The sequence below is a fragment of the Trachurus trachurus genome (genome assembly GCF_905171665.1).
Source record: "Trachurus trachurus genome assembly, chromosome: 22".
In the NCBI taxonomy this organism is placed as follows: Eukaryota; Metazoa; Chordata; class Actinopteri; order Carangiformes; family Carangidae; genus Trachurus; species Trachurus trachurus.
The window spans coordinates 13,790,492-13,802,974 of NC_139907.1; the positions used below are offsets into that span (position 1 = coordinate 13,790,492).

The window sequence follows — 12,483 nt, forward strand, 5'->3', positions numbered from 1 at the left end:
CTATGGTTCTTTCTTTGGAATTAGACACAGAAGTAGTTAAATGGCAGTGAACACGCTCAAGCATGTACAGACTCACGCCCGCATGCACGCGCGCACACATCCTTAAGAAGTTCTGCTTAGCTCATTACATGAATCTATGATTACCTTCATAATCTCTTACTATCTTAAAACTTAATGACATGTGCCAGTTTGTTATGCTGTGGGGCGCTGTGACGGGACCTGTGAAAGGCTCTGCACAATTAGTACACCAACAAAGGCCCAATACAGTTAAACATTTATACAAAAATACAGATGAGCGCTTTGTAGATGGTAGCAAGTTAATGGGAACATTTCCTGCACACATCCATATAATTTAATTCATTAAGATGATGTTTTCCGGTCCTCACCATGTCCCTTACCTTATAGCCCTAACCTTATTGTCTGCTTTAGATATTTAGAGTAACATTTGGTTAAATTTTGGTAAAAGAGTAAGCGGGGAAAAGAACATAATGGTCTCCCTTTGCTGTTCCCATTGTTAATGTCTCACAAAAATCACTATCGGGTTTGCTCGCTGTACCCCAAAACATTTTTGGATGGCCCTGGTGTGTCATAACTGTGGCTCAGTGGCAGACAAAGCCACAGCCGTAGCCTCCAGTCACTGCATCCTCAACCTCAGTATTTTCAGCTTGATGCCCTGTGGCAGCAGAGGAAGCCACGGCAGCAGCTTAGCCAGTGTGTTTATTCAGGATCCATTAGCGGCAGCGTTTTTATGCTCTCAATAATTCAGCTGGTTGCTCCCTCCTGGGCCGCACTGCCTGACGGGGAGTCGGCTCACTGGAGCTACACAGTGGGAGAGAGGGAGAGAGAGAAACAGAGTAATATAAAGAACAATGGCAGGGGAAGAAAAGCAGATCAAGTAGAAAATAAGGAGTAAAGAAGCAGGTGAAAAGAAAAATGTGGCATCTCACACTTTGATTATATAAAACAAAGTGACAAAGTATAACGTTTGCTATTAAGGACATCCTAATCAGTCTTTCTCACTCCCGGTCGCTTGCAAATTATCTTATTACTGAGTATCTCATGTCTCAGATTTTAATTATTTTTGTCATTTTTTACTTCCACTATACACAACAACTTGTGTTGCACGCCCACCCCACACACCCCCTGCTCTACCCATTTTCTTTGATTGTATCCCATATAATTTTGTGTGCAAATCACTTTGGCTGTTGTCATTTAATTCTGTCTGGAAGTGCTGTTCAGGCCTGCTGCCACTGATCCTGTTTAAACAAGTCTTTGCTTTGTTAACCTCGGTCAAACAAATTATTTTCTCCACAGACGGTTTCTCTTATTCAAGATTTACTGTTGATATTAAAACTTGAATTAGTATTTACCACGGCTGCTTCTGCTGCTTGTAAAATTTGAACACATTGTCAATTTTAACAAAGATAAAACAACAGTAATTAGTCGTCATTATTATCACATGAGTCATTGGCGACTGTAGTGCTGTCACCAGAGCTGTATTTGTTAAAGGCAAACACATTAAAGTCGTTATTCTGTGCTCAATTTAGTAGTTTTATGAATTTAAGAGCTATGATTTTTTTTTGTTTCTTCCCCAAAGTAGATTGAACAATTTATCATAGAATATAGAGATGATCTATGGAGAGAATCTGGTGAAATGTATGTGTTTTTTTTTATTAATCTGACAGTTGGACTCATGAGCATGAAAATGAAAAATCACAAAACCCACGTGTGTGTATGTGTGGGCGGGACTTGATGTTCGACTCAAATGAAAGGAGACAGGAGAGACTAACACAGGATAATAACCTGTCCCCAGACTGCACGTCACACTCTGATCAAACAAGACTGAGTGTAAGGTGTCTGTGAGAGTGACTGAGGAAGTACAAGTAACATTGCTGTGACTTCTCTGATGGAGACTTTTGGACATCCTGTTTTTTTTGACACATTAGTGGAGACAGGATGGATCACACCCTAATTCCATAGAGGACATTCCTCGTTAAGGTGTTCAACAACAACACCACTAAAATAAACCCTCTCCCAGTTTCTTGTGCTTGAGTTTTTTTGTTATTCTTATTTTGTTGTTAAATCCTGTGCAGTTTCCAGACGCTGCCTAAAGGGATGAAGCTTGTGAATAATGTCCTTTTTGATGATTATTGTCTAAACAGTTGGAAGGAAGAGGGAACTCCTTCTGGAGCCTTATTCCACTTAAACTTTCATCTAATGTGGCAGCTTGACTCTCCCAGGTTTCACTTTTACAGTCATGCTTAATGCAAAACAACAGCAGGAACAACGGCAATTAAATTACAGACACATTATATCGACCACTGCATAGACAGAGCAGGGATTTCCCCTCGCTTTTGCAAAAAAACAATTCCCTAATTCTATTTTGGCTACCACGCAGTGTGAGAGATTACAGATGCCACTGTAGACAGCTGTTTTAGTTTGAGCCACACTAAATGTACTTTCAGACTTGCACCTTGAGAAATGCTCTATATCAAATAAATTTGCTTTGATTTGTTTTTTTGCTGATTGCCTCGACACATAATAGCTGAAACTGTGGTATCAGCACAGTGACTGGCAGAACGGTGAAGGCCCACACCGGCGGCTACGTTTAACTTCTGCCAGCCAATACACAGTGCCACAGCACGTCTCCCACGTCTCATTGCTTAAGAACTAATATGTGACATTGGCAGTCAATATGTTGAACTTGATTGGCCTGTTGGCAGTGCAGCCGGCTAGTTTTGTTTAAAGTTTAAGCTTTTTTTTTCATCTCTTTGTGACAAATTACTTGACACAGCACAACTGAAAGCTGTTTCTTGTTTATTAAGAATTTAGAGGGTACGATTATGTTGATGAAACAAACATTGTGCTTTTGGTGCCTATGCAATGCACTGGACATTCAGGACGGCAAATGGCAGGAAGTGTAGCAACCACTGCAGTAAGGTTTATTGGTGGTGTTATTAATTTAATAACTTCTTTTGAGATATACTGCTATGTGGTTCCTTTTTCTACACAGAGCTGAAATCCCTGACATTTAGGTGACCTGTACAGGATGGCACACTGTCGTAAAAAATTATCTAACCCAATGCAATGATCAGAGTTCACTAAAATCATCAAGCTTTATTAAGTTGCGCTTTATTTCAGTTCCCAACAGCTCCCAGTGAATGTGTTCATTTCTCTGAGTTCAGCTTTGATTTGTTTTGGTTCACGGTAAATATTTTATTCCATATTTCTCTACATGCGCTGATCCTTGTTCCTCTACAGTTGCGCTTGTCCTATCTTGTCCTTTAGAGCCCCTGTAGCTCCCTACTGCACCTGTTTTGTCTGCTGGCATTTACCCTCGGTTGCATTGACCCCGCTTGGAAAACGTCTGATCAAAGGAGAAGGGGCAGCTCAGAGCAGGAGAGTTGAAACAGTGCAAATAGTTTAATTTATGAGTGTTAAAGTGCAACATAGCCAGGACAGAACTGTGGCACCACATAATCTAAAATCCTATTGAAGCAGCAGTGTGGTATATTAAGCAGGACTGACCTTCAGCCTCAACGCCAATGATTGAAAGCTCTGTGTCTGAAAATGTGCAGCCTGTTATGTGTCCTTGCAATAAATCCCTTTCAGCTTCAGGCGTATAGCTGACCCTGTGGTGCGGCTTCCCTCAGGCAAAACAATGGTACCGACAGAATCAATAACGTAAAGGAACGTCAACGTGTAAACAGCGTTTTTTTCCCAAGTATTGCTTCTTAAAAACAGGAGGAAAGAGACCCCCGTCTATTTTTGTAACCTTTCTGTATGTGGTGTCATCCACGCCGAGAACGGAGGCCTGAGAGTTTACTGGGCTCAATTCGAAGGGGTGTGAAAGCCGGCGGGCAAACAGGTGTTGTACAGGCTGATGATGGGAGTCAGGCAACATAAACAACATGGAGTCTTATCCCTCTGATCCTATTCTTAGATGCCGTCTCTAGATGCAGTGTCCGTGCTATTTATTCATGCTACATATTTTTGCCAAAACCGATTACCCCGGTATGTGGTTATTGCCATGGCATTTGATGCTGGCCAGCGTGGACGTTCTCTTCAAAGGCTTTCCCAGTATTCCCTTTAGCACTTGCCTCACCTCCTGTCGCTTTTGTCACCCTCTCCCCACTGCGCCCCCCCCACCGCCAACCGCCAGCCCCCACCCCCGTTCGTCATGCTGTCACTTTCCCTCAGAGGGCACACACTGACCTTGTTCACAGGCAGTCATGCTGGTGAGAGGCGTGTGGGTGTGCATGCGTGGACGCGAGTCAGTGCATGCATGCGCATAGCCGTGAGTGTGTGTGTGTGTGTGTGTGTGTGTGTGTGTGTGTGTTATTCTTCTTTTCCCGGATCTCTTTGACGACAATCTAACCAAATCAGAAATCTGCTCGAGTGAACGCAGACATGTGATCGACTAATCTTGTTGGGTTCAACTTCAGCAACAGCATAATCGGTATATACTGTATCTACCATGTTGTTATTATTATTATTATTATAATACAGTGGCCTGCGTGCAGAGGCAGCCCTCTTGCCCTGTCTTTCTGTGTCCCCTCTAGAAAATGCTGAGTCACCCTCCAATCCCCATGTCCCCTAATAGGCCATAAGCAAACAGCCATGGTGAAATAATGGCCTGACAGCTGAAACTAGGCCCTCCCCCTGTGTGGAAAAGGGGAAAACGAGAGTGGAATATTGAACTTTCTTCTGTGTGTGTGTCACTGTGTGTGTCTCTGTGTGTGTATGTGTGTGTTGTAAAAGAGCAGTGCCATGGCAACAGCTCTCTGTGGAGTAGAAAGCAGGTGGGTGGCACTCGGATCAGGCTCTGTGTGTGTGTGTGCGCGTGCGTGTGTGTGTGTGTGCGCGCTCCCTCTCAGTTTGTGGTGCGGGTTGAGTGCACTGAAATCATGTCAGGTGGACCCCCCATAGAGCGCTGCAATGCATTGTTTGTAATTAGACACCCTCACAGCAGCACGCTTCTCAAAAAAATGAGCAGTGATGTGAAGTTGAGGTGGTTTGTATATAGGTGGGGGTAAACGACTCGGTGTTCGTCAACAGTCTGCACAAACCTGCACCAACAGCAGGAGGTGAGAAACCGGGGACGCAGTCGACTTCCTGTAACTCTGACCTCGTTTTTTTTTTAGAAAAAGAAATCAGACAACATTTTTAGAGTTTGATCCGTTTTGACGTTTCCGTTTTGTTTTCATGAATTCTGTCATACGCTAACATTGTTACACTATAATCCTGTTTTGATGTTTTTAATGTGGCGTCACACATCACAGAATCTGAGGTTGTGTCTGTTCAGACAACCTAGACCTCAACTCCTCACCTCAGGGGGAAGTAGTCGGCTTTAAAACCGCTGGCTGTCATGGTTGTACAGTGACATGCGATACAACCTCAAAAGCTTTTTAGAGTGTTCTCAGTGTGTCTTTGCTGCATTTACTGTCAGCGGGGCAACCGGCAGTGGTAGGAAAGCAGTTATGCGAAATGGAGAAAAAATATATAATTTTTTTTTAGAAAGATACAAATGTGAAGCTACTCCATATTTGCCGTCACATATCCCAATTTACCTTTTTAACAAGAATGACGGGTAACTGGGCTTCTCTTGAAAGCACATGAAAAACGGTAGCACTGTGCACCCTTTCCCAAACTCAGCCTCCCCAGTTCAAATCTTGAAACGGCTTCACATGCAACTGTGTTGAAAGGCTATTGAGCAGTGACAGTTGGTTTTCAATACAGCCTATTTTGCCTTTGATGTAGAGCTAGTGCTACAATTTTGCACTCTGAGCACTTTGGTGGTGCCTTTTTCAGCAGGAAAAAAAAACAAGTCCCTCAGAGAGCTATTGTTACTTAGACAGTATTGTCCACACAAATACAAGTCAGACAGAGGTACACACTTGCGTACCTCTACGCACAACCCTGTGGCACTTTGAACCGTATCCATTCCTCCTAGTTAAATTGGTGTGGTTTAAAAATCCCCATCCATCTCTCGCTCTCTCTGATCTCTCCATCCATCCATCTTTCGCTGATATTAATTGCTGCAGGGCTAGCTGTCGTCTTTGCCTTTGTGAAGCGAGAGATCTATTAAAGAAAGGTGTCCTTTCAAAGTTAAAGCTAAATAGCTGACTAAAGGGCCACTCCTGTCATCCGGCTTCTCTTCACAGGGCCCTGTCGTCCTCTGTGTACGCCTTGCTCTCGCCTGCGCTTCCTCTGATACGCTGTGTTATGTTACTGCACTGGAGCTCCAGCACACCCACACTGTTACATTCACTCACGGTCTTGTCTCTTTCTCTTTCCAGGAGGAGCAGAACAGAGGGAAGCCAAACTGGGAACACCTAAATGAAGACCTTCATGTCCTGATCACAGTGGAAGACACACAGGCCAGAGCCGAAATCAAGATGAGGAGAGCAGTGGAGGAGGTCAAGAAGCTCCTCGTACCTGCTGTGAGTCTTTACCCCCCATGCAATCATGTACACACGTCACACATGCAGTGTTTAATGTTCACCGTAAGTACAGTTATTTGAGTTCACCGGGGAGTTGATATAAAGGACATGGTTTAACTCTGATTTAAGAGCAGTAATGCTGAGAAACATCTCAACTACCTTAGTCCGAACAACAGGATAATGAGGCTACATATGGCACAGCACCTCTATCCCACTGTTAGCATCCTGTTTACTTCCATATATAGAGCAGGGGAACAGGTTGGCTGTACCACCAGCAGAGTGGAAAAACATAGCTAGCTGCACACACCTCCTGTGACTGCCACATTTCATCTCCGCATCCCCTCTGCCCCAACTTCCTCATACGCTGCCACTGGTGATATCTGCCGGTAGCTTTTTGGCAAGCGCTGTGTGTTTTCCCTGTTAACTGTGGAGACCAGGTGGGCAGGGCAGCTGAAGGCCCAGATTTGCCATCAGGTGGCAACGCGCAGGGCTTGGTGGTCTGCGGAAATGAGACCAGCCGATGCCAGGCACGCAAGGTTAAACAAGGGATGCGGTGTCATTTGAATGGTAATGTCGTTAAGCTGCTTTCCTTCATGCACTTTATCCTGTAAACGCAGAATTATGCCTACATGTATGCTTTGCATTTACATTCTTTCACTTTGGGAGAAAAATATGCAGCAAGGAGGTTGTTTGCCCTAGATATTGCTGCATCACAGTACAATTCATCAGCCTTAAATTTTTTTTGCAGTAGCAGAATTACGATGCTCACTGGGCTAGCGAACACCCCTCCCCTCCAAAAAAAAGACACCCCTTTTAATTATAACCAGATACACAGTGATTAGGAGAAACCAGGAAGTCTGAGCTGTGAAATTGTGGAATGATTTGCACATGTTTGTGACGCTGTAAGAGTTCAGTCTAAATCTGTCAGAAGGCACCTATAATAATCGTACCACATGTCCAGGTGGAAATGTGGGATAACTTTATTATTGCCATGTTTACATCCGTGTGAGCTTTAACTTTTTGTTCACCTGAGCTGCACATGTTAAGATCTGACAAGAGGGGCCATCATGTAGAGGAGCCGCCTTCCCTCTAGTGCCTCCCCATCTGTCTGAACGAGGCCTTAGCCCAGCCTGACAATGTGGAAAGCACTTCAATTCATGTCCTCTTGTTTAAGGATTACTTGTCTCTATTCAGCCCGTCTGTCACTTCCTTTGGGCACTTGTTTTGTTTCTGAGTGCACGAGTGTTTCAGATCTCCACAGCCTGCATGTACACAGAGGATGTTGACACATGCACACAAAATTTGCGCGCGCTCACACAAACTTGATGATGAAGTTGTTTCTGGAAGCGACAATGTTCTAAAGAGTGATGCAGAATGAGTCACTGTTAACACACACGTGTAGACACATACACAACAAAACCCCTCTTGGCGTCCATTTAAGTCAATGACGGCTCTCAGCAGCTAACACTCATCTGAAAGGAGTGCCACAAAAATAGCCTCCCAACTATTCTAGAAATCTCTGTGCATTTCACAGCCTAACAAGTACATTAAAGATGGTCTGGTGATTCAGGCCCAGAACCATTTAGTGGGTTAAGAAGAAGCTCTCCTCTTTTATTTCTCAAACACAAGGAAGCAGCTTCCAGCTCTTTACGGACACTAATGAAATCTTGCTCATAAAAAAGTTTCACTCTACCCTTAATTCAAATAAGAGTTTTATAGAACTAATTAATGACCCATTGCAGTCCACCAGAGGCCATTTTTCCTTCAAGCAAGGCATCTTTGCTCAATTAAATGTAATGAAAAGATCCTTCCATTAGACACACATTATGTGTTGTGTGTTTTCCCGGGTCTATCAAATGAACCCGTAAATTCTTTGATCCTTGAGGGACAAAATGTGTCTCCCTTATTCTGTATTACAATAAAATACACAGTGCATTTGTCTCGTTATAAAAGCATATTTTTTAACACAATATGCAGCACATTTCATTTTGTTCACTTAAGTAAGCCAAATTGGGAACCTGGGCTTTCCATTCAGCTTAAATCCAGATCTTAAAGCACATTGCTACAGTGGCCTGTCACTTGCCAAGGGTATGACAAATGGGAATGTCAATAGTAGTGACGTAGTTTCAGTGTGGCGGAGTAATCGCCCAGTTGCCCTGTCCATGAATGTTTGGTTGGTGCATTATCTACCCCGTGAACCTCCCCAGGGGGCTATATATTTTTTCATGTCATTACGCGCATGTGCATACAGACGTCATGAGTGGGTGGGCAGTGGGCCTGGCTGGCAGTAATGCCCTTTATCATGCTAAACTAAATTGGATTAAAGTATGGACGCAGTGGGTACGCACTGTTCTAATGAAGGGCATCTTCTCCACATTTGGCAGCATAAAATCGCCTTTATTAAATCGCACAGGAAACAAAATGAGGTCATGCTTTTTTATTCCCTTTCAAGGAACAGGCTTTAGTTGTCATTGAGGAGGACCCAGCTCCAGAAGTGAAACAAAGAGTGGGGATAACCTGAAGGTTGTTTATAGGCTTTATAATGATAGTTTCGCTTTGACATAATCTCATAATTGACTCACTTGGGATTAGAAACCAGGATGTCTAGAACGGAAAAACCTATTCTTATGCAATTTAGCTGAACTCGCAGTGACATAATAGTGAGGCTTTTAGAGTTTATTTATATAATAGGAGGAGTGTATTGTATGTAGATCATTGTTGAACATTCATGTTTTTTATTTGATAACTTTACATCAGAGATTTGTTCAGAAACATCAGACTATCAAGATGAATTATATGCACATATTACAAATTACTTAAATTGCTGTGCAAATTCATTATTTGCCATTTCAGTTGTTGACGTTAGTAAAGCAAATATGGACTATTTTGTATCTCGCACTACTCGCTCAGGTATCAGCTGCTTAGAGTTGAAAGATTCTACTGATGGGAAGTGTTGAAGGCTCACACTTGTTCCTCTTTGCCCTCGGTAGCTCTCTTTTGCTCCCGAGTCCTGTGAACTTTTCAACTATCCATGAACTGGGAGCAGAGGAACATTGAAGAGATGAGAGAGAGACACGGGGAGGGAGAAAGAGAGAGATGGGTGGGAGAGCTTGATTGAGCTACTCTTTCAAGTGTGGATTTACTCCACTGATCCTGCCCTCGTACGCACACATATTCACAGACTAGCTCACACCCACCAGCACACACACACACACACACACACACATGGATATCCATGCCCAGAAAAATGCCTCCACATGCATGCACATACACAGACACACATACCGAGTAATATGCTCCACTTATCCCTCGAGTCCTTGGTTAAGGCCCTCAAACGAAGCCGGCAGCAGAGCCCCACTGCACTTTAGGTAACCTCCACTTAGATACTTGCAGAGCTCTGTGCATAAACCCTGACTGGTCTGTTCCATTCCCCCTTTCTGTCCCCAGAAGTGCTGGACAGCACTAATGACTCAACTGTAAGCAGATATTGTCCTGTGATTGACGGCGAACCCTTGCCAATTGTGCAAGAGGCTGGAACTTTGACGTGTATATAATCCATGATTATGTAGAATGATGTAGCTCTCACAAATAAAAAATCAACTCTCAGCTGACATTTGTAAACAGAAACAAATCCCTCTGAATTACGTCCATATGTTATTAATGGTCCTCTGGTTGAGTTGTAGCACTCATGTCAAACAAAGCTTGGATCACAAACAGAAATGATTCCCATGTGTGACAAGTCTTGGCCTGCCAACTGTATGCACAAAGTGCCACATATCCATGTGACTTTGTATCAAGCCGGCCTTTAGCCTCAGTGCACTTTCTATATAGTCCATTTTAAAATGCCTAATATGAAATGTAGCAGCGGCAGAGATGGCAAACTCAACCTTTATTGTGAGCAAAAAAACTCATCTTAAGCATGTTGCATCACACAAATATATTTTTCCCTCTGACAACTGAGAGAAAAAACACTCTGTGACATCGAGGTTGAGATAAGAGCACAAATTAAATGTCTTAAATATTTCACCACAAGTCGTACAGAAGCACCAAGTCACTTAGTGTAGATTTACTGTTTAATTGTCATTATTATGTTAATTGAGATAGACATTAAAATGATATTAAGTTGTTTTAAATTGTACTTTTCTTGAGTGTTGCAAAGTGAACAGGGAAAGCAAGAAAAAGAAAAAGTAGGGCATGATTTAGATTTTGTCTGTATTTTTTATTTAGGTCTGATAAAACCCTGACATGCTGCCTTCCTGTGGTGCTTAACAGACATAACCACTGTTAAACTAAACTTTTAAACTGTGCCATGCCCACTCACCATAATTAAAAATCTGTGACACTTTGGTTGAGTCAGTTCGACACTGTTCGGCTTTAGACCTGTTTTTGTGTGTCTGTTCACATTTGTGTGTTTGATTGACAGGTGCATGCACTGGACATTGTTATGGATGTAATTGTCAGTCGTACTCTCAGGTCACAGTCATGTTTGAAGGATTTATGGGAGAATGACAGACAAGCAGACAATTGAACAAGGCCATTTGAGACCAGACACTGCCCTTGTCCTGAGATAACCCTCACTACCTTTACCTAAACCACTTTTTCCTACCAGATAAAAAAGTGCTAGAAATGTCCTTGTGTCCACATTTTGCCTTTCGGCACTCGATCTCCGTTGTGTAGGTGGCGGTGCTGTATCTAATTTTTTAGACGAATAAAAAAAGACTTGAGATTTTTATCTTGGTGAACTTTGTGGGCTGCAGAATCCTGACACACATCCACGTGCTGAACATGCTCGAAGATTATAGAGGAAGCTATTTTTTTCCCTAACATTTATGTTTTCAGTAATCACTCTGGTGTGACGTAATTGTTAGGATAAAGTGGCTTTGACCTTTCCTTTTTTGAGTTAAAATGTTCCTGATTTAGAAGCATATGTATTTATATCCCACTTCACTGAAAGGTGCACTGTAAAAGTCCGAAATGATAAATGTTAATGTAAACGCGTTACCCTGGAAACAAACTCCCTGTACAGCACCTCATGCATTTGATCGATCAAATTGTTATTCCTTGTTTGTTATAAGTCGGTCACAAACAGGGTTTGTACCCTGGTGCCACGTCTCTTAATTCTGGTCTTTTGTGATTTCCATTTCCAATATTTTCAAGTTGATTCATTTGACCTGAGGATCTGGTAGATTATGGCGTAAAGCAAATTATTTTTATTTCATAAGAACTTAGTGAGCAGGTCTAGCTGCTAGCTGCTGGCATAGTCCTATTGAACTAGAATCTAAAGCCATATGGCGATGTGTATGGGATGTAAGATAGGTTGATACAGTAACCCCCCATGCCAGCCACACTGCCCTACATCTGATTCAGTGCAGTGACGGGTCGCACTCTCACTTGCCGCAAGGTACCTACAGCACATTAAGAGGAATAGGCTCGCTAGCCTTTACTCTCTTAACACACACACACACAGAAAAAGCTGTAAAGGTTAGGTTAGAAAGGAGAACAGCACACAGAGAAAGAAAGAGCTAGTTGGCGTTGAGGCACTTTGGCTCCTGAGAGCCGAGTGCACGTCTCCCTGAATGAAACTGTCATTGCCGAGAACAAAGTGAGCATGCTAGCAGCCTGAGCACACCAGCGGCCTCGAGCACAACTCTCCATTTGCAGCACAGTGGGGACACAGTCCTGCTTCCTGGCTTCAGATCGCCATTCCCTCTTGTGCCCCAACCCCCCACCCCCACCCCCAGTTCCCCTCGATATTTCTATTGTGCCTTTAAAAAAATCTATTTTTGGTATTTTCTCACTTACTTAGTTCTAGTCCACATTATGGAAATTAAGAGAGGCCTCCATTGCTCCACTTTCTTTTTTCATTTATAAATGCTTTGGCATTGGCCAGCAACATGAGAGCTCCCCATTAGTTGCCATGTCTGGCCCAACCAGTCCATTGTAGTCCTTCTAGGCCAAGGCTAAGTTTCTCTTTTGGGAAACCTGTATAGCGCTCTGTTCTTGTTCCAGTCTCCTGCATCCCTGAGCCCGAGTCTCTCCT

The 12,483-nt window shown here is 43.0% G+C and overlaps 1 protein-coding gene across 6 annotated transcripts in view; it reads left to right on the top strand.

Annotated features, from left to right (window-relative positions):
- qkia (QKI, KH domain containing, RNA binding a) overlaps positions 1 to 12,483 on the top strand; it is a 75,978-nt gene that overhangs the window by 39,922 nt on the left and 23,573 nt on the right. For all 6 annotated transcript variants that reach the window (XM_083998394.1, XM_083998395.1, XM_083998397.1 and 3 more), the window contains exon 4: positions 6,300 to 6,443. In XM_083998394.1, the coding sequence (XP_083854520.1) occupies positions 6,300 to 6,443 (144 nt within the window). The remainder of the gene's footprint in view (positions 1 to 6,299; positions 6,444 to 12,483) is intronic.